This window comes from Lagopus leucura, unplaced genomic scaffold (genome assembly GCF_019238085.1).
Source record: "Lagopus leucura isolate 7727_CA_CO unplaced genomic scaffold, USGS_WTPT01 Super-Scaffold_100060, whole genome shotgun sequence".
NCBI lineage: Eukaryota > Metazoa > Chordata > Aves > Galliformes > Phasianidae > Lagopus > Lagopus leucura.
Genome location: NW_024962306.1, coordinates 1067142 through 1087452, shown reverse-complemented (window position 1 = coordinate 1087452; position 20311 = coordinate 1067142). Strand labels below are relative to the sequence as shown.

Here is a 20311-nt window from a genome sequence, read left to right as displayed (position 1 = left end):
TTCTTGTTCTGCATATTTCAACAAAGATATTTAGCATTCAAGACTACTGACATCCTGAGTAGGACAACAGCATTTAGAGTGAAGCTAAAGGCTTATGCTGAAGATCTTGAGGGCGTTATGCTTCTAATCTAACTCCTGTTAACCGTGTGCAGGACCTAGGTTTAGTTACATGGGCAGCAGGGAAGTTTATTTTGAATCCTTGGCAGTCCTTGGGATTTCTTGTTCACCATTGGGTCCTCTGTACCTTACCACGTGGCCTCCAGAGATGGCCATCATGGAGACGTTATTCAGGGAAGGAGCAAGGCTCTGTCCTTGTGCTGTATCAGACTGCTGAGATCGTGTGACAAATCCTGTGTTTAGCCAAAGAAATGCACTGAGATGTTTGTCCTTCCTCCTTGGTGGTTTTTAGAAGATTCCTGAACTACAGCTACACAAATGATATTTTAGAGATTGTCACATGCCTGGCCTTTTACACTTGGCTGTTCCAGAGTGTGTTGTTATCAGGGCTGACAAATGCTTTTTCAACGCTGATTCTTCAGAGCTGCTGCTTCTGATCTCCAGCTTCTTTTATTCAATCCAACTGAATTGTTTGGTCAGATTGGCTGTACTGCTTGTCTGCAGCTTTTATTGCTGGTTCAACTTCCAGAGGAGAGTGCAGCCAAAGCTGCAGGGTGCAATATGGAGAATTTTGAATTCGAGCTCTGCAGTAACACTGATGTTGTTTTCCATGTTTTATCAGTGCACAGGTGAATGGAGGACAGTCACTGTTTGTATGTGTCTATTCTGCCAGAACAGAGAGATTGCAGTAGATCCTTTCTAACTGAACATCTTTATTAAGATGTTCAGTTCTTTTTTTTTTCTTTTTCAGTGACAGCATCAGTAAAGAAGAAGAGATGCATTAGTTATAAAGAACCTTTGGCAATAGATAAAAGCATTCCCCAGAAGAATAAGCAGTTAGTCTCACTGGATGATGTTCTTAAGCCTTTTGCTGTCCCAGTTTTGGACTCTTATCTTTTAGAGGCTGACTTCTGTTTATCTTTCAAGTGTAGTACATTGAATTTACACTGCTGGATGTTGGCATGATCAGACACTTTCTATTGTACGTTGAAGTAATCAAATGCTACTTTGCTGGGGTTTATTGCTTTATCACCCACAGCATGCCTCTTTACCTTTAATGATATCATCTTAATTCCATCCCTGTACTAATTAAATAGTGCTGTGTATTGTAAGATACTGGCACTCAGAACAGTGTATTGGAGCAGAGAAGTAACTTCTCTGAAGCTTCTGATTCGAAAATCCTGCGTGTCACTCATAGCAGCTTGTTGAAGTCTGTGTATGTAGCAGTTTGTATCTGTAGTACCACATCTTCCATCTTAAAGAATGATGAACTGTTTGGGCTACTGAATGCTTAGTTAGTAACACTCAGTGAAAAATAGTAAGTTTCTCTTGAACTGTTAGCAGTTTGAACTGAAGGATTATTTCTTATCTCTCCTTTCAAATGGTGCTTCAGCTGTTAGAATTCTTAAAAATGCAGCTACAAGCATGAGAGGTTACTCTGTCATCTGGTGTATCCCTTTTAAATATAGGGAGTCTGGAAAATTACCTGCATATGCCTATGCTATGAACAGCATAAACAGTCACTAGCGAGCCAGGAAAATGCTTTTTTTTGCTCTGGTCTCCCTTCTACCTCATCCCACAGAACAAGTCTGAAGTGCCAGTGAGATCAGAGCTGTGAGCAGAGGATGAGGCTTTTGATTTTTAACACAGCTACCTGTTTGTTACAGAAAGCAACTTAAGATTTGGCTATTGAGATCAAATTAGGCTGTATTTTCTGTATTATGCTAGGTTGTAAGTAAAATCTGGAGGGGCCTACATTCCTATTTTAAATGGCAGAAATGTTTTTTGTCCATGAATTTCTACACAACCCATTTTCCACATTCAGATGTTGGGATCCTGAACCAGTTCTCACTGGAATAATTCCCTGTGGATGTGGATCAGGAGCAAGAATCTCATTTCTTTCCATGTTTACGACATGTAGGTCAGTGAAGGACACCCTGGAATCCAGCCTTTTTGAGGCTCAGCAGCACTCATCTCACTTAGAGGTCACCAAGAGTCAGCTTGAAATCCAACTTCATACAATCATTCAGGCTAAGGAAGTGATACAAGGTGAGAGCCTGATGTACTTTATATCTGGTGTGCATCTGCAGTGCAATGCTGAGGGATGAAGAAAATGCAGAGAGAGCCCTTTTGCTCTGAAATTAAAATGGTGTAAGGCTAGCAAATTCAGAATAGTTTCCATAGGCATTGCTTTTCTCACCTTTTGCCATGTTTGCAGGGGAGGTGATGTGTCTTCAGTGTGAGCTGGAAACAGAGAGATCTCTAATGAAGCAGGAACGGGAGAACATGGCACAACAGCTCATTCAGATGGAACAGCAGCATAACAATACCCTGAAACTTCAGCAAACTGATCATGAAGTGGAAATAAATAAACTCCTACAAGACCTGGTAGGAAACAATATGTTTTTAATTCTTTAAGCGAGCTCTGTGGGATTGCTTTTCCATAATTGTTGCCTGAGTGTGAGAAATGGCAGTAATTATCAGCTGTCAGAAGCCACGCACTGCTAGGCCAGGCAGTAGAGCCAGTGGCTCATGCTTGAAGGCGTGTGAGGGCCCACGTGATTTTGTTGGGATGGTAAATGCAGCCACAGATGTGTTGTGGGCCTAAGACAAATTGAACAGAATGTTGGGTGAACTCCACCCAAAACCACAGTGAAGTGGTAGGATCTCACCGGACTCCTGTCTGCTATGAAGTAGACTCACAACATTCCTGCCAGCTTTTATCATTTTGTGATTGGCAGAGGTGTTACTCTTTGGACTTAAAGCATGTGGAACAGGCTCCTTGTTCCTGTAGTGCAATTCACAGCCTGTCTTGTGAGTAGGGCATCGGGATACTGGCCTTTTTCTCACCCTACAGTCAGTCTGCATCTTTTCAGTGATTACAACGATGTTGAATCCTGAAAATAGAAATAGAGATAAATCCAGAGATGACTGGGAGCAGGTGGCCATCAGAGAGGAGAACTTTACGTCTTTTCTTTTTCTTGCTGACCTGCTCTTTTATGTTCCTTGATAGGGCACAAGGCAGCTACAGTGTGCTGTTCAAGTGGAGTTATGTGGGAAGGGTGAGGATTTACATGTTCCACATGTTACGTGAGATTTCATCTTGAGGTCTTTTCCTTCACTCATCAGGCAAGTGAACGGGAAGGGCGCCATTTAGAGCTACAGGAGATGCTGGAGCTCTGGGAAAAGGAGAAAGCAGAGACAGAAGGACAGCATGAGAAGAAGCTGTTTCATATGAAGGAGAAAGTTGCTACCATGCAAGCTCAACAAGAAGAGGAACGAACTAGAGTTGAAAGTGCCAATCAAGAGGTAAATATGAAAGCAGAATTTGTGTTTTTACTCATCTGTGTCACTTACCTACAGTTCTCTTGGCACTGCATGTCTGGGTAGAGATGTCTCTTGGATGCCCTTCTGTAAAAAGGATGCCTTAGGAATCATGAGGCCTCCGTGCCATGAAGGATAATGCCTTTAACACAGAGTGTTAAGAAGGCCAGGAAGTCCACTGAAGGCCTGCAGATATTATGAACACCATAATCATGTCCCGCAGTGGTGAGCTGAAGGAAGCCATGTGTACAAAAAGGACAGAACTATGGGAGCTAGCTGGGCATCAGGATGTGAGGGCATGCCTTGTATGTCCCTGTTTTCCTGAAGTGTTTTCTACTTTGAATTGTGTAAAGTGGAATGCATGCAGGACTGTCTTTGGCAGTAGGAATGAAATATTTCTGAGCACTGTATATATAACAGGTGGCCTCTCAAGTTTTTCTTTCAGAAGTCACTTGCTGGTAAACTGTTTTGTGCCTAGATCTTGTGTGCCAAAGCAAACCTGTCATGCACTGAGAGTCCTCCTGTGTTCTACCCAGATTCCTTCTTAAGCAGACTGCCTAGAATGGCAGTAGCCCCATTTGTGTCTGCCAGTACCGGGGTGACAGGACCAGCTCTCAGAGGTGACAATATGCATCTCAAAACTGGAATGTTCACCAAGCCCCACTTCCAATACATGATTTTTCTGAAGAAGCTACTTCCTTCGTTCTCCTGCAGGCTTGTATGTTCTTTACTGCTGAGTGCGTGCAAAAGCATGCATTAAGAGACAAACTAGACATAATGGAAGACAAGGAAAATGCCATCACCACCACTGGGAGAGTGCCATGCATTTTCCTATTGGGTGATTTTTTCTTATTAGGTGATTCAGGTGAGGGTTCAGTCCCAAATGGCCCATGTTTATGCTACCCATATGACTTTGAAATCTGTGCCACCACATGGACCTAAGGGATGAGCATCATATTGCTCTGAGACTGTGTGAGCCCATCAGCCTCCAAATCACTGAAGGACGTGCAAATTTCTTCTGTGGAGATTCGACCTGTCTTCTCTGTATTTCTGTGCAGATCTTGACGGAAAAGGAGAATGAGAAGAAAGCTTTATTAGAGATGCTACTCCAAACTCAGGGAGAACTAACAGCAGCCTGCCATCAGCTTGAGCAACTCAGGCAGGAGGTAAAAGAGCAGCAGGAATATGAGCAGGTAAGTCTCACTAGTAGGCAAGGTAGAAAGTTCAAGCAGTTGGTGACTGAGCATAAGCTCAGAGAGGGGCTGCTAAAGCCAGGTTACAGGATGAAAGGCAACAATGAGGAAATGGATCGCAAGTCTTGGAGCACTGAAAGCACAGAGCCTGGTAAGCAAAAGGAAGGATGGGTTGCAACAGAAATAGAGATGGTTTGAAAAGCAGAGATAAATGGACAAATGGATGTGATCAAGGTAGAAAAAGGAAATGTGCGGAGCTGGTGGCAAGTCCCAGCAACTTGCTCTGCATTTTGGTTACAGAACACTACAGAAAAACTGCAAGCAGAGCTGCAGGAAGCTCACTGTAAGATCAAGATGGTGGAGAATATGCACAAGGAAGAAATTGAAAACATCAGAGAGGAAAAGAATATCCTTCTTCAGCAGAGGGAAGATCTACAGAAACAGGTGACTGCAAATGATACTTGAGTCATCAAGTAGATGATGCCTTCACTAATTGTCTTTCTGCTGCAGAACAGAATGCAGTAATTCCTCTGACTGCCATCATACTGTAGTGTCCATCTCAGCTGGTGTGAAGGAGACCTACTGGTCATCAGTTGCTGCCCTGAACAGATGGCCTAGTCCTTTTGTTTGTTTGCCAGTAATCATCAGAATGGATTTCTGCTGATCTTTACCTGGTAGCCTTGTTTTTTTAAGGTGCTTCATGAGATGAACATTGTGTCCCTCTCCACATTTATCAGACAAATCGGCCAAATCTGGTACTCACATAGAATTAGATTTAAATCTGTTCTTCCCCTTTCCTCGTAGTGTATGATATGGTTCGCAGAGACGAGCTGTAGTCTTTGGCTGCTCTGTTATGTTTTACTGCAGGTAGAGGAGCTGACATCTCAGCTAGCAGCCTCTGAAGAGTCCCATCAAGCGATTGGCCATAAAGCTCAGCAAGATCTGAGTGAGGCACAAGAGCTGTCCAGGCAGAAGGTATTGGAGGTTGTGCACCTTCAGAAGGTCTTGGAGGAGGAGAGGGGCCAATGGGAAGAGGTGGAACATCAGAACAAAGAGCTGCAGGTGTGCCTGCAGTCCTTAGAGGGGGAAAGGAGTCGATGGGAAGAAGTGGAACGTCACAACGCAGAATTTCAGGCTTCATTGAAGGCTCTAGAGAGCGAAAGAGACAGGTAACTGAAAGCCTGCAAGGCTCTCTGTTCTGTTTAATGAATTCCCTCTTGTAGATCTTTTCATACGCAGGTGGATGTGATACCATTCCCTTAAAATGCTGTTCAGAACTATCCATGCAGAACCATTTCATTCTTTTGATCATGTTTCGTTCTCTTTTGTTTTCATCTTTCAGTTACATTTTTTTCTGAAGTAATCTTTTCCTTAAAAGAATGTATTTCTATCAGGTCAGCATATAAATACTGTTAAACTTTCAGAGATTCAAACCCAAAACATTCTAAGGAAGCAGGGTAGGCTGCAGTATAATGGGCTAAATAGATCCACCAGCTCCACCTTGAGTCCAGTACGCTTTAAACATTTCTTTAAACATTCATGATCATTTCATTCTAATACTTTCTGGCTGGAAGAAGACATCTTCCATGAGAATTTCAAGCTAAGCCAGATTCCCTTCAGAGTGTGCCTTCAGAGGCACAAGGATCAAGCATGTTTTTCATTGCTATCTGTTTCCTCATTTCTCAAAATAACCTACCAGGCATTTGGAGGTACTCAAGCAAGGGCCCTGCTAGTCCTAATGGTTACTGCTGTTAATGACTGTCCAAGCATTGCAACAAAGAAGATTTCACCTGATCAAGTCTTGCCAGTCTTCAAGGCACCTTTTCATTGAAGAGAGGAGAAATAAGAGGCAGTGAGCTCTTGCTTCTCCTCTGAGGGATTCTATATCTTATGAGGATCTGTGTGTTTCCTCTAAACTTCCATGACCACTTCTGCCTTTATTTGCCCTCACTGAACTTAATAGTGGTGCTGGCAAATCCTATGAAACTCCCCAGATATCACTTTGCTGTCAGTTGCTGTTCCTACTGGGATGTACATGTTGGGGAAACAAATTTTCTCTTTATTGACAAAATCTCTTTGATTCTCATTAGTCAAAATAATTTATTTTCTTCTTGCCCATCATCTTCATTTATTTTGACTTTCTAAGCTATATAGTATCACTATTTGCACCATGGTCCTAATCTTAGCTTCCACCAAGTTGTTTGCTGAACCAACGATCTGAGTTCCCTTTTGGTCTGGGGGACATAAGGAAAGTTCCCCACTTAAATCATATATTGAATAAACATCAACCTTAATAGTCCAGTGTTTTGAGCCTTTAATTCTCCTACGTCTTACTTGTTTCATTATTACCTGTCTGTGAAATTAGCTTTTAATAACTAATGGCTCATTTAGAAAGACTGGGGAAATGGAGACATCTATGGCCAGTCTCTTGCTTTGGTAGATTTTTCTGGGACTTGACTGTTTTAAGGATACCCATTACAGGCCAGCAAGCCTCACCTCTGTGCCTGCAAGACTATGGAACAGATTTTTTTTTCTGCAAACGATGAGGCAGATTCAAGATGAAGAGGTGATCTGATGTAGCCATCACAGCTTCACCAAGGGCAGGTCGTGCCTGACCAATCTGGTGGCCTTCTGCGATGGGGTGACAGCATCAGTGGATAAAGGCAGAGCAACCAAGTACCATCTAGCTGGACTTCTGCAAGGCCTTTGATATGGTCCTGCACCACATCCTTATCTAAATGGGAGAGAGATGGATTTGAAAAGTGGGCTATTCAATGGACAAAAATTGGTCAGATGGTTGCAGCCAGAAGGTTTTGGTCAGCAGCTCTATGTTCAGGTAGAGGCTGGTTACTTGTGGTGTTCCCCAGGAGCCTATCTGGGGACTGATGCTCTTTAACATCTTTACCAATAGCCTGGATAGTGGGATCAAGTGCATCCTCAGCAAGTTTGTGGGTGACACCAAGCTGAGTAGTGCAGTTGGTACATTAAAAAGCAACACCATCCAAAGGGACCTGGAAAGGCTTGAGAACTAGACCCACATTAACCTACTGAGTGTCAACAAGGCAAGCGCTTCTTAGGCCCTTACTACTACAAAGATGAGATAGAAAACTGCTTCACCAAAGACCATCTTCTATCTGTATTTTCCTTAGTCTCCAATCCTGTGCTATACATTTAAGAGTATTATTGTGAGCTCCACTGCATGGAGTCCCCCAGCGTAGGAGGGTAAGAAGTTATCCCCCTTTTCCCTGGAGGTTTTAGTCTTATGTTCTTCTGTGGAATTCTTGAAGTTGAGAAGAACTGAAACCAGTGGTGAATAAAGCTGCCCCTTATTACCACCTGTATTGCTGAGTGGCAGAACATGAGCTTGTATCTGTGGATATCACTTTTAACATCTCTCATTGAAGTGTTTCAGTATATGTGCTCCTGTGTTGTCTGTATTCCCATCTCAAAGATGTATTAAACTTAGCCACTAATTAGCTTTTCTCTGTGGAAATGAGTGTAGTAGGTGCATGCTTTGCTGTGATTGCTAACCTGGCTTAGGATTGAACGAGCAGCCTAGTTGTTTAGGTACACCTCAGCAGACAGCAGTTTTAGCCTTGATGGTTCAAGTTCAGAGAATTTATTAGGTCTTATACAATGAGTAATGAGTTGCGTGTCCTCTCTTTCAGGCTATCTCTGTCTCTGGAACAGAAGGAATTGAGCCTCAAGACCTTGGAAGAAAACAACCTTGTCCAGCAGAACGAGGTGTCTAAACTGCATTCTGCTATTCAGCAGGCTCAGCAGCTCCACTCAGACCACAGAAGAGAAATACAAGAGCTCAACAGCCAGGTGTCCTATCCATTAAGCTTCCTCCTACCCAGGGGCATTGAATACCGCTTCATTTTGTAGGTTTCAGCTTGTTTCCCCTTCCAACAATGCACACCCCTGTGTTCTGCCTAGAGGCTGCACACGGACGTGAAGGCTGGATTTGTTGTATTTTCCTTGTTTTGCTCCCAGTTCTCTCATGGTTCAAGGCATTAAATCTCTGAAGAGCAATAGAAGACTCCTTTGAAACTTCTCAGTATCTACTTTACAGATGTCCCCTAATGGTGGGAGTCTACCTCTGTAGGTCACTGAGTGATCTGATGACGTAGAAGTGGTTATCACAGTCTGTGGAAGGCACTTCCACCTCAGCCCAGTTCATCTGGCGTTTTGGAGGTGCACAGTAAGGGATGGTGACTGACTTCTGTTTACTTCTATGCCTAGGCATCCCTGACAGCCCCACCTCCATGCAGGGGTGCTTGATACCTTGCCCTGCCAACCCCCTGCTCGAACACACACTCCTTCATTTCTGAAGTTGGAAAGAGTGATGGCTTGGCCATAATGTTGTGGACAGGGAGGCTTCGTTTTGGCCCCTTAGCCTCCAGGCATCTGTTTTGAGCTCGTTGTCTGTTTGCTCAGTCTGAGTTCTTGTGTGTATTTGTTGTTTTGGTTTTTTGTCTTTTTTTTTTTTTGCCTTTGGTTTCCAACATGCTGTTGGAACTTCTTCTTCGTTCTTCTCCCCACTTCTCTGCTTTCTGAGTAGCAGCTCTATCCCTGAAGCTCTGTGCATCTGTGTTACAGGTACAGACGCTGCAGGAAGTGGTGCTGGAGAAGGAAGCCAGCCTGGCAGCTCGGGAGAAGCAGCTGTTACAGGATCTGGAGGAATCTCGAGCAGGCGAACGGTGCTTGAGAGACTCTTTGCATGTGCTAGAGGCTGAGATGGCTGAACTTCATTTGAGGCTTTGTAGCACAGAGAACAGAGCAAAGGCATTGGCTACAGAGTGCCAGCAGGCTAATAATGCCCACTGTGAAGCCCAGTCCCAGCTGGACAAATTGCACTTGGTTCTTCACCACGTGCTGTGTGACAGCAGTGATAAAAGCAGAGACTTAGTCACTTGGAGTTCAGGCAAGTGTGGGAGGAACGAGAATTACATAGAGTGCTTGGGGATGGAGGAGAATATGGAGGGCAGGGATGGTTCTTTGCAATCCTAATAGATTGATCCTTTTGGTTCAGACTGTCTCAAGCCTTGGGAAGTCCTGCAAGCCTGAGGTTTCTGCAGAGAGACAAGTCCGTATTGGTACATGGAGAAGCCACTAGCACCAGTAGCCATGAGATGCATATGTATTCTTTTCTGGGAGCAGTGCTCACATTAGCGTGCTGCAGAATAATCTTAGCCTATGACTTGACTTGCTGTAACATAAACTTCAGTACAGCTACAAAGATGCTGCCGCCTTCTGCAGTGTATAAACAGATCTTGTTTGTTGGAGACCTCCAAATTAAAGCATGAAACTGAATGGCTTCTCTCTTCAGAACAGGATCGTGTCTGGGACCTAACTGTTTCTCAGGCTAAGGACCTCCCTGTAGAGCTCATGGTGGACAGAGTGGCAGCAGCCCTGCAAGACCTGCGTCAGGACCTGAAGCAAACTCAGCAAGATCTGGTAATGTGTCTCTGTAGTGCACCCAGAAGTCCTGTCCCTTTGCTGGACTGAGGTGAGGAGCAGAGTGCCAATGCCAGAATGGGTGTAAATTCTTGTAGGCCAGGTTTGCTTGCTGTCACAAGGAGATAGGACAATCATATTTTCCATTACTGTCCAACTGCCCCCTCCCACCTTAGCTATTTCTGCCTCTAGCTTTTGTACCTCCTTGTCTCCTGCCAGCAGTGGCTCCATGAACATACACTGATCTTGCCTCTTCCAGAATGACGCTGGGAAGAAAGTGCAGGACCTGGAAGTGGAGCTGAGCAAGAGGCAAGCTGAGAGGGACCACCTCAGTGCCCGCAATGAGGAGCTCCAGAAACAGCTGGCTCAAAGCCAGGAAGGTACAGCTTCTTTCCAACCCACTGAGTCAATCCCATCTCACTGGAAGGGATTTCTGACAGCACACAGAGGAACGGTGCTGCAGTGCCGGGAGATGAGAGGGTGGAGAAAAAACAGCAAGCATGAGACTTGAGCACAGGACACACGGCACTGCATCCAGTGCTATGGCTGGTGATGGGTGTGCAGCAGTGATGCCTTTCAGTTCGTGTGTCACTACAGAGTAGGTGTAGCTTGATTCCTCATGTGTCCTTCTCCATGGATGCTAAAAATACCATCTTGCTAAAAATATCACCTTTGTCGACTTCCTTTTCCTCTTACATGGCCATTTCACTGACCATCAGTTCCACATTAAGCTATAGGTTACTGTAATTGCCAGCATGTGCTTTCTTTCTTTTCTGCTGTTTTTCCTGGTTTTCTGGTACCTAAAGCTCCTGCAGTCTGATATTTGAGTTCCAATCTGTAGCAAACATAATTTCTTGCTTCCCTAGTGACTTCTTATTATGTTTTTGGTAATGTTTACCTTAGATTAATCTACAAATTGCTTTTCATATGCAACTAGCTACCTCTTAATCTCCAGGCCTCCCCAGAGCCTCCGTGGCTGTTGGCCTCCTGTATCATAGCCAGACAGGCATATCTTCTCCTGTCTCTGTCACTGTTTCTCCACTTTCCAAATTAGAATTGCCTTTTGGTCATCTTTTCTTGTTTTCCATGCCTCAGACTGCAGGAACTAGGAAGTGTGAGCATTCCTAGAAGTCTCCCTCGCGTACTGCCTTATGCTCCCATAGTACCTTTAACTATTCAGTTATTTCTTTGTGTTATTTCTGTGAGATGGAACTGATGATCATTTTCACAGTTTTCCAGGCCTTACATCATCCCTATTTCTGGAACATTTGTATTGTTGGTTCTTTCTGATTTATTATAATTTGTTTCTTTGTTTTATCATATATGGTAACAGCTTCTGTACTTTCAATTCTGCCACTGAATAGAATGTTGAATTCTATTGTCTAAGTGGTCAGTTTTTTCTTTTTAGTTCCTGCCTAGTAGTTCAGTCTATTTCTACAGTTCTGTCTCTTAGTATGCTTCAGTTCCTGTGTGACTGTAAGCTTTTGTGCTTCCAGTCTCACTACAGATATGAATCTCAATTATTCTTGCTGTGCTGTCATCCCGCTGTCACAGGATATTATTTTTCTCTACCAATGCACAATGTGTTACCCAAGCATTCTTTTGGAAGAAGATTCCTTAAAGTGCATCTTCAAGCATAACGCTGGCACGTGTCCTCTTCTCTAAAGCCTTGTGTGACTTTCTGGTTAATTAACTGTGTCTTCACAGTTAAAGTCAGTCTTCACATATACTTCTTGTTCCCCTTGCCTACTCTTAGCTCCTTATCTTTAGAGCACTAGACCCTTCACTGGCTGTTCCTGTCCTTGTTTCATCAGTGAGGGTTGTATCTGAGTCTAATGCTGTTGGTGACCTGCTGCTGTGTCATTAGCCTTAGCCTTTTAACATGCAGAACAGAGATGCATTTTCATATTATTCTGAATCTTGCCACTTTCATGCTTCCACTTTTCTCTGGCTGGAAGGTTTTTAATTATGTCTGTTTTGAAAGTTCATGTGGGTTTAAGGTCTATAAAACACAGACAGGTGGGGGAAAAAAACGTTATTTTCTCCCTAGGTTACAAATCAGTTTGATTTTACTTTGCTTTTCACCTTTTCCTTGATCTTTTCTGCTGCAGAGACACAGATGGCAGAAGGCAAGAACAACTCCTTACAAGCAGCCTTGCAGGCAGAGGCTGCTGCTCTAAAGAAGGAGGCTATGACACTACATCAAGAGGTGGCATCTTTGGAAAGGAGACTTGAGAATGCTGAGAAGCAAAAAAAGGATGTGCTGGTATGGCTGACAGATGCCATGCAGGGCAGGTTCTAGCTTTTTTTTTTTCCATCTATTAATAATTTTAAGGAACTTTTTTTCAGTGGAGAGTTGGTTTTCAGTGATGCTATAAAAGTTTTGTCCAAATCTGGGGAGATGCAGAATATACAAATGCTGACTAAGTCTCTTTCATTTACCTTCCTTCCATTTGTTCTTTGTTTCCTAGACTTGTTTTCCTGCTAGCTCCTGTGGCTGAGTTAGCAGGATCAACAGCTTGAGTAAGAGGTCAGTCCAGAAAGTAGAGAGAACCAATATCACAAAATACAAGGGCAAAAGAACAAAACTGATATAAGTGATCCTTCTTAGTTTTTCTGATAGCATTCTTCTGAATAAAGGAGAAAAAGATACTGGGGTCATACAGAACTTACTTATGGGGGAATCCAATTGAATAGGTAGAAGCTTCTACTAGAAGTTCAGACTGCAGCTCTTGACTGCCACCAAAGTGGAAGTTTGAATCTAGTATGAAAACAAGCCTATATAAATAGAATTACTGAATCTTTTTCTCCCTGCGTTGCAGCATGAACGGGACAGACTGCAAGCAGTTGAAGAAAAACTGATGTGGGAGATAAAATTTCTTCAGGAATCAATCACAGCCTCAGAAACACGAGCAAACACAGCAACAGATATGAATCACTCCCTTGAACAAGAACTTCAAACTACATTGTCTGTCTTGAAAACAAAAAATAAGGAAGTGGACACTCAGCGGGAGAAAATCCAGATGCTACAGAAAGAGGCAGCAGATGTAAAAGCTTTACAGGAGAATCTTACTCAAGTGAATGCCATCCTGTCAAAGAGAGAGGGAGAAATGAAGTTATACCAGGAACAGATGAGAATGCTGGAAAGCCAGAAAGAAATGCATAAAACTACTCTAGATCAAGTTATTAAGGACATAAAAGAGAAAAAACAGAAGACAGAATCCCAGCAAGAACAAATACAGGAGTTAGAGAAGCAGCAAGAACTGCAGAGGACTGCCGTAAGCAAAATGAGCAAAGACCTGGAAGACAGAGATAAGGAGATCAGGTCCCAGCAAGAAGAAATATGGGAGCTGGAGAAGCAACGAGAACTGCAGAGAACTGCTATAGGCAAGATGACTAAAGACCTGGCACACAGAGACCAGGAGATCAGATCCCAACAGGAAGAGATACGGGAGCTAGAGAAGCAGAGAGAACTGCAGAGGACTGCTGCAAGTAAGATGAGCAAAGATCTAAAGGAGAGAGATGAGAAGATAAGATCCCAGCAAGAACTGATAGAAGAGCTAGAGAAGCAGCAAGAACTGCAGAGGACTGCCCTAGGCAAAATGAGCAAAAACCTGGAGGAGAGAGATCAGGAGATCAGATCCCAGCAAGGACTGATAGAGGAGCTAGAGAAGCACCAAGAAACGCAGAGGAATGTTGTAAATAAGATGAACAAAGACCTGGAGGAGAGAGATGGGAATATAAGCTCCCAGCAAGAACTGATAGAGGAGCTGGAGAAGCATCAAGAACTGCAGAGGGCTGCAGTGAGCAAAATGAACAAAGACCTGGAGGAGAGAGATGAGAAGATCAGATCCCAGCAAGAACTGATAGAGGAGTTAAAGAAGCAGCAGGAACTGCAGAGGACTGTTGTAAGCAAGATGAGCGAAAACCTGGAGGACAGAGACCAGGAGATCAAATCCCTGCAAGAACTGATAGAGGAGCTAGAGAAGCAACGAGAAATGCAGAAGACTGCTGTGAGCAAGATGAGCAAAGACCTGGAGGACAGAGACCAGGAGATTAGATCCCAGCAAGAAGAGGTACAGGAACTGGAGAAGCAACGAGAACTGCAAAGGACTGTTATAAGCAAGATGAGCAAAGATCTGGAAGAGAGAGACCAGGTGATCAAGTTTCAGGAAGGGAAGCTAATAATTCTAGAACAACACGGTACATCACAGGTGAGAAGTTTGCTAGCGGATCTTGATCATATGAAAGGAAACTTGAAGGAGAAAAACTTAGAGCTGATGTCTCTAAATCAGCAGATCAAAGTACTGGAGATGGAGAGAGAAGAGGTGAAATCTTTGCACACAAGCCTTGAACAGCTCAGAGCAGACCTTAGGGATAAAGAGAATGAGTCTGACTCTCAAAGAGATCAGTTAAGATTCTTTCAGCAGTACAAGGAGCATCAAGAGGAGTACCTGCAAGAGCTTCAGGGTAAAGTAGCAAAAATGACACTTTCCTTATCTAAAAAAGATCAAGAGCTTGAGTCACAGCAAAAGCAAATCCAGGAAGCTGAAGAAGTCATGGAAAAGAAATTGAAGACTGTTTGTGACCAACTGGAGCAGACATTAGAAACCTTAAATGAAAAGGAAAGACTCCTAGACATCCAAAAGCAACAAACAAGGGAATATGAGGAAAAAACAGAACAGATGAATGTCTTACGTAGAGACTTAGAACACACTAAGGCAATATTGAGAGAGAAGGATTTAACGATTGAATCTCAGAAGGAACTGATTGAGACCTTCCAAAAACAAGAAAAAGACTCTATGCAGCAGAAGGAAATTCTGCAGCATCTTAAAGGGTCTTTAAAGGAACAAGAACAGGAAACTGTATCCCTTAGAAAGCAGTGTGAGGCATTTAAAGAAATGGAGGAAAAGCACAAAACTGATCAGGTGATTCTTCAAGAAACAAAAATGACTCTGAAAGAAAGAGAGAGAACGATAGAGGTGTTAGAGGAAGCTGTCTCTAAGCTTCAACAACAAAATGACGATACGATGATGCAGACTGTAGCTATAGTGCAGAAACTGGAATGTGCTGAATCTTTCCTAGTAGCTAGAGATCAAGAGATAGCATCTCTGAAAGAGCATGTCCAGGATCTTCAAGAGCAGAAGGAGACAGAAGCTAAACAGGCCAGAAGTCTACAGCAGGAACTAAACACAATGAGCAAAACAATGAAGAAGAACAACTTGGAGATTCTCAAACAGTCAGAGCAGATCAGTGTGTTTCAGATTCGTGAAGAAAGTATGAAAGTAGCACTGATGTCTTGCCAGAATCAAGTGAGTCTGCTTGAGGAAGTGGTGAGAAAGAGAAATGAAGACAATGAAACTCTTCTGCAAAAACTCCAGCACCGAGAAGAAGAACTGAAGACCTTGCAGAATCTCCAGCTTACGCTGTCTGAGAAGAAAGAGGAGATCAAACATCATGCAGCGGAAGAGAAGTTCCTGGAAGAAGCCTTGCATGGGAGAGAACAGGAGACAAAGGGTCAAGGTGAGCAAAAAAAGTTAGAAGATGATGAAATAAGAGATCTTCATGAGGATTTCCAGCATGTTCAGCAGACTCCGACAAAGAAGGATGAAGAGATCAAATACCAGAGAGACAGAGTCAAGTATTTAGAGAAAACTCTGACAGGGAAGGAAAAAGAGCTGAGGAGGCAGAGTGAACTCTTGAAACAATTAACATCAGCTCTGCATTGGAAGGATGAAGGGGAGACTCTAAAGAAACAAATCCAGAAACTCCAAAAATGGGAGGAAGAAGAAGCAGAGAAGAGGAGGGTTCTCCAAGAGAGAGACCAGTTCTTGAAAAGGCAGAAAGAACTAGCTCAACAACTGGAAGATGAGAGGAAAGTAAAGGGGGAAGAATTGAAGCGTGTGATTGCTATTTTGAAGCAGACTGAAAGCGGAGAAATCGAATGGAAAGAGAAGGCACAAGCACTGACTCTTGCCCTTTCTAAGAGTGAAATGACCAATGGGACTTTGAGGGAAGAAATAGCCATCCTGCAGAGTATGGTTTCAGAGAGGGACAAGGACCGGTTTCATCTTCAGGTAGGTGATGTGACTGGTCATCAGTCAGCTAAAATGTCTGTAAATTCTAATGTTGTTTCCCATAAATATTTACCAGCTTGGCCAAAGAACCTATGATTTCAGTCAGTAGGCTAGCCTGCCTGTGCAGCACCATTCACCTGCTACAATTTTTTTCTGTCAAGCCCAGAACTACTGAAAGAACTACAGAGCTTGCTGTTAAATCAAGTCCAAAAGTTAGGGATTAGTAATCAGTTCTGCTGTCCAGGCAAGTTTAGCCAACGTAGTGTGGTTAGGATTTGGCATGGAGACAAAAGGGCACAGCTGACCAAACTAATGTGGTAAACTTTATAGGATTTTTTAAAGATGGCTGAGGAGCACCAAAGTGACAGTGCTGAGAGTATTTTCAGAGATCTGCTGTTTCTGACCAAGCACATTCTGTTTACTTGTGAACAAGCAAGAGGTTATTTCGTTACTAGATACATGATTATGTTTTGGTCCCTATAGCACATAGGAACATATATTGTTGTTTTAGCCTGTCAGGAAGGAAAGAAGGGACTTAATGGTGTCCATGTCTGAGGCTGGTCACCCTCTCTGACATGTTAATTTGGTCCCTCTAACCTTTATGTGGTGACTGCTCACATAATGTCTGTGTACCCCCAGGAGGCTACTGAAGGCAGTGAGAACCTATCGTGGCTCTTGGAGAAGAAGCTGCTATGGCAGCGGCTGGAGTGTCTGCAGCAAGCAGTTGCAAGGCTGGAACATGAAAAGTCTGAGCTGAAGCAACTCAATGCTGAGCTCAGGATAACTCTTGAGCAGGTAAAAAAGGCTTTCGCTGCCTCTGCAGTGCTTGTAGTCCTCGAGAACTCAGCTTGTTTCCATATACAGTCCTTTAGAGTCCTCTGTTTACTTCCCTCTCCCACGTGGAGACACATGGAGTTGCACATTTTCTTTCTCCACTGACACCTCACTGCTTTCACAGAAGAACATTCACTCAGGTCCTGCTCTTCTTGCCCTGCTGTCACCTTGCACTTGCAGTTGATACTCATGTTAGGAACTTCCTCTTGCTCTTTCTCTTCCATAGTCTATGCCAAGTGCTTTTTGCCTCCAACTTTCTGTGATGCAATTAAACAGTCCTGCACAGAAATCTCCTCAAAAATAATGTCCTGGGATCTTGTATTTATTTTTTTTTCCCTGTTTGGTGGCTGATTTCTGTGATACTTTCTCCTATCCAACGTGCAGGTGGAACGTGAACGGAGGAGGCTGAAGAGAAGTTGTAGTCACCAATCACAGTCAAATGCAAACAGGCTTTCTTTCTCAGAATCTGATGGGGACAAGATGCCTGCTTCTAGAAAGGTGCGAACAGAATCTTACTGGGTGAAAGAAGGGTCTGGCCATGCAGAGGAACCATGACAAATTCCAGTGGCAACACTGCCCTCCCCTCAACCCCCCACCACATAGACATAATGTAAATTTGACCCTGCTGAGACTGTAGACTAAAAAGAATTCCTTGCATTTTCTTCACAGGAGGAGGCTCGTGCTCTCTGCAATCAATTAGCTGATTTACAGAATCAGGTGAGGAATAGAAAAGCTGTCATCAAAAGCTGCTGTAGCTGCACTGCTGAACACAACTTTGCATGGTGTTAGAGCACAAGTTTTGTTTGGCCGGGTCCCAGCTGTCAGGAAGTGAGTACACCAGGCAGTGGAAATACCCAGGTAGCTGCATTAGTTGGCCACGGGTGAACAAGACCATTAATATAGGCTGGTCTCTGCCTTACCAAGTCAGGCATGGTGGGTGATGGATTGCAGGAAAATCAGAAAATTGAAACTTCCTGCAGCCAGAGAGTATTTTAAAGATGTTTCCTTTGAGCCTTGCTCATCTTGTCAACTGTTCTTGTTTTCCCTTGATTCAATAAAAGGGGAGCTTGCATCTTACCAGAGGCACAAGACAGGGGCCAACCTTATAGCTGTCATACAGCCATAAGTCTCGTATTGCTGTTCTGTGCTAATCATGGTCCCAGTACTGGACTGAGTCAGAGACCTAAGCACTAGAAGAATATTTGTTTTATCAATGTAAGCACATACCTTTCAATTACTGAACGCTAGTGCATCTTATCACAGCAATACTGGCAGTACGACAGGTTGCCAGACTTCTCTTCTACTTAGAATCATAGAATCAGAAGGTTGGAAGGGACCTACATGATTATCTAGTCCACCATCATCTAGTTCCACTTCTATGAGTCAGGTGTATCTGACTCCAGGTCATCTAGGAGATCGAGGTCTCCCCGAGGGTATGAATCTTCACAGGTGATAAAAGCAACAGGGGTGCATAATACTTCTGTGGCTAAAGTACATTCTCCTTCATTCTGGAAAGTAAGCTGAGCGTGCTGCTGAAGCCAGCAAGTTATCATGAGCTCTTGCTAGGAAGCTTCAGTGTCTGATGTTCTGTTCAGGAGAACTGATTTGAGCTCCTTTTCCTCCTGTGACTGTTGTATCTGCATGCATTGTGGACCTACTTCAGCAGAAAAATTAAAATGTTCTGATCGAAGAATAGATCTTAGCTTATTAATGAAGGCACTCTGTAGCTCTGACAGACAGCAAAACTGCAACTAGATCTCCTGTTTCCTGACAGATGCCTTAAGCAGCAGGCAGCTGCTTCTCCCAGTTGTGTCCCTGGATTACCTACCAAGGCGTGGGAGGGTTTTTCAGCCTTTAAACCCCACTTTCACGAAGATGTCCTTGTTATTTCAGATACGAGGTCAGATCTGTCCCTCTGTGAAGTGGTGTGGTTCCCTCTGGTTCCTTTTCTCATGTTAGCTGTTCAGTTTTCAAGCTGTTTCTGAACAGAAAGGTTCTTCAATACCTCACTCCTAAGCAAGCAGTCTTTTTTTATGACACTGGTGTAACCAGTGGTCCTTCTGTGAGAAAAAAGCATGTGGAACTAAGGTGACAGTTGCCAAAATTTCTCTTGAAAAAAAGAGTTTCATTACTAAATCCTGTAGGAATATTTTTCCTTGCTGTGCAGATATGCCAGCGTTGTACACGCGTGCAGTGTGAGAGAAAGGAATTTGCATTGTTGATCATCATTCAGTTCATGTTGACTTTGGAATCTGTTACTTCCCATTCAACAAGGACAAAGTGTTGGCCAGAACTGGAGTTAGAGGGTGCTTCCCTGACAGCTGGTTCCACGGAGCTAAGGCCGGTCCTGCAGTGTGGGTTTCTCTGAACTCATCCTTCTGCCTCTTTCAGGTGACTGTTCTGCAGCAGCAGTTGGCACAAGAACGAAAATACAAGCAGGACTATATTGAGTGTTGTGCAAAGACCAGCCAGGAGCTGTTGGACCTTCACCAAGAGCTGTCTTACTCCCTGGAGACTGTGGTCAGGGAGCCCAAAGCTGCTGTTCTGGAGGCAGAGACTCAGAAGCTGGATCGATCTCTGAACCATACCTTGGCACTAATATCTCTGGACTGCCGATCTCCTGAGAGACAGCTGTTGCACTCAGCAGTGAGATCCACCACAAGGGATGGCCTGAGGTAACAGGAGCAGTGTGCTGCTAGAGCTGAGTTGGAGACCTGCAGTAGCAGGTGGTGAGGTGACTGGTGCAGAGCACAGGTACCGAGGTAAGAGAGAAGTTAGGAGCACTGCGAGATCTCCAGCAGCAGTGGTGGGACAAATCTGGTGCTGGCTGGCATGGATGGGGTTGGGGTTGGGGCATAAGCCTGACGAGGTCAGCCGCCCCTTCTTCCGAAGCACTCCATCGTGGCATGCCTCCTCACCAGCCTCCAGGTGGCTCTGAGGTTATTCCTGTCAGCTTCTGAACTGTTTACAAAGACTTTTTCAATAAATTTATTTCTTCAAAACACTGCACATTTCCTGATCTATGTTTTTCTCCTATTACGTTCTTCAAAGCCAAGTTTCGTGCCTAGATGGATCGATTTCTTTCTGTGCTTAGCATAGTGATAAGCAGTATTCTTTGGGCGTCCAAACAACAGGGATACTTTGTTATTTCTTTGTTGTATTGGGGCAGCTGCACTGTGGCAGTGTTCCTGTCTCATACCCTTGCCAGGAGTTACCTTCTGGTGTAGGAAGTCGGGGTGCACTTGGTTCTGTTTGCATTTGATAACATTACTTAGTGACTGAAATGTTTTGATGGTTTATTTATTA

The 20311-nt window shown here is 43.7% G+C and overlaps 1 protein-coding gene across 2 annotated transcripts in view; it reads left to right on the top strand.

Moving 5' to 3' along the window:
- The window catches only part of CEP250 (centrosomal protein 250), a 32777-nt gene extending 12768 nt beyond the window's left edge, over window positions 1-20009 (top strand). For both annotated transcript variants that reach the window (XM_042886654.1, XM_042886655.1), the window contains exons 16-31: window positions 2039-2166; window positions 2336-2505; window positions 3247-3426; window positions 4500-4634; window positions 4935-5078; window positions 5502-5803; window positions 8303-8462; window positions 9237-9561; window positions 9967-10094; window positions 10354-10474; window positions 12206-12360; window positions 12917-16171; window positions 16811-16966; window positions 17390-17503; window positions 17675-17722; window positions 19397-20009. In XM_042886654.1, coding sequence (XP_042742588.1) covers window positions 2039-2166; window positions 2336-2505; window positions 3247-3426; window positions 4500-4634; window positions 4935-5078; window positions 5502-5803; window positions 8303-8462; window positions 9237-9561; window positions 9967-10094; window positions 10354-10474; window positions 12206-12360; window positions 12917-16171; window positions 16811-16966; window positions 17390-17503; window positions 17675-17722; window positions 19397-19684 — 5809 coding nt within the window. In that variant the 3' untranslated portion in view covers window positions 19685-20009. The remainder of the gene's footprint in view (window positions 1-2038; window positions 2167-2335; window positions 2506-3246; window positions 3427-4499; window positions 4635-4934; window positions 5079-5501; window positions 5804-8302; window positions 8463-9236; window positions 9562-9966; window positions 10095-10353; window positions 10475-12205; window positions 12361-12916; window positions 16172-16810; window positions 16967-17389; window positions 17504-17674; window positions 17723-19396) is intronic.
- The last annotated feature ends 302 nt before the right edge of the window (window positions 20010-20311 follow it).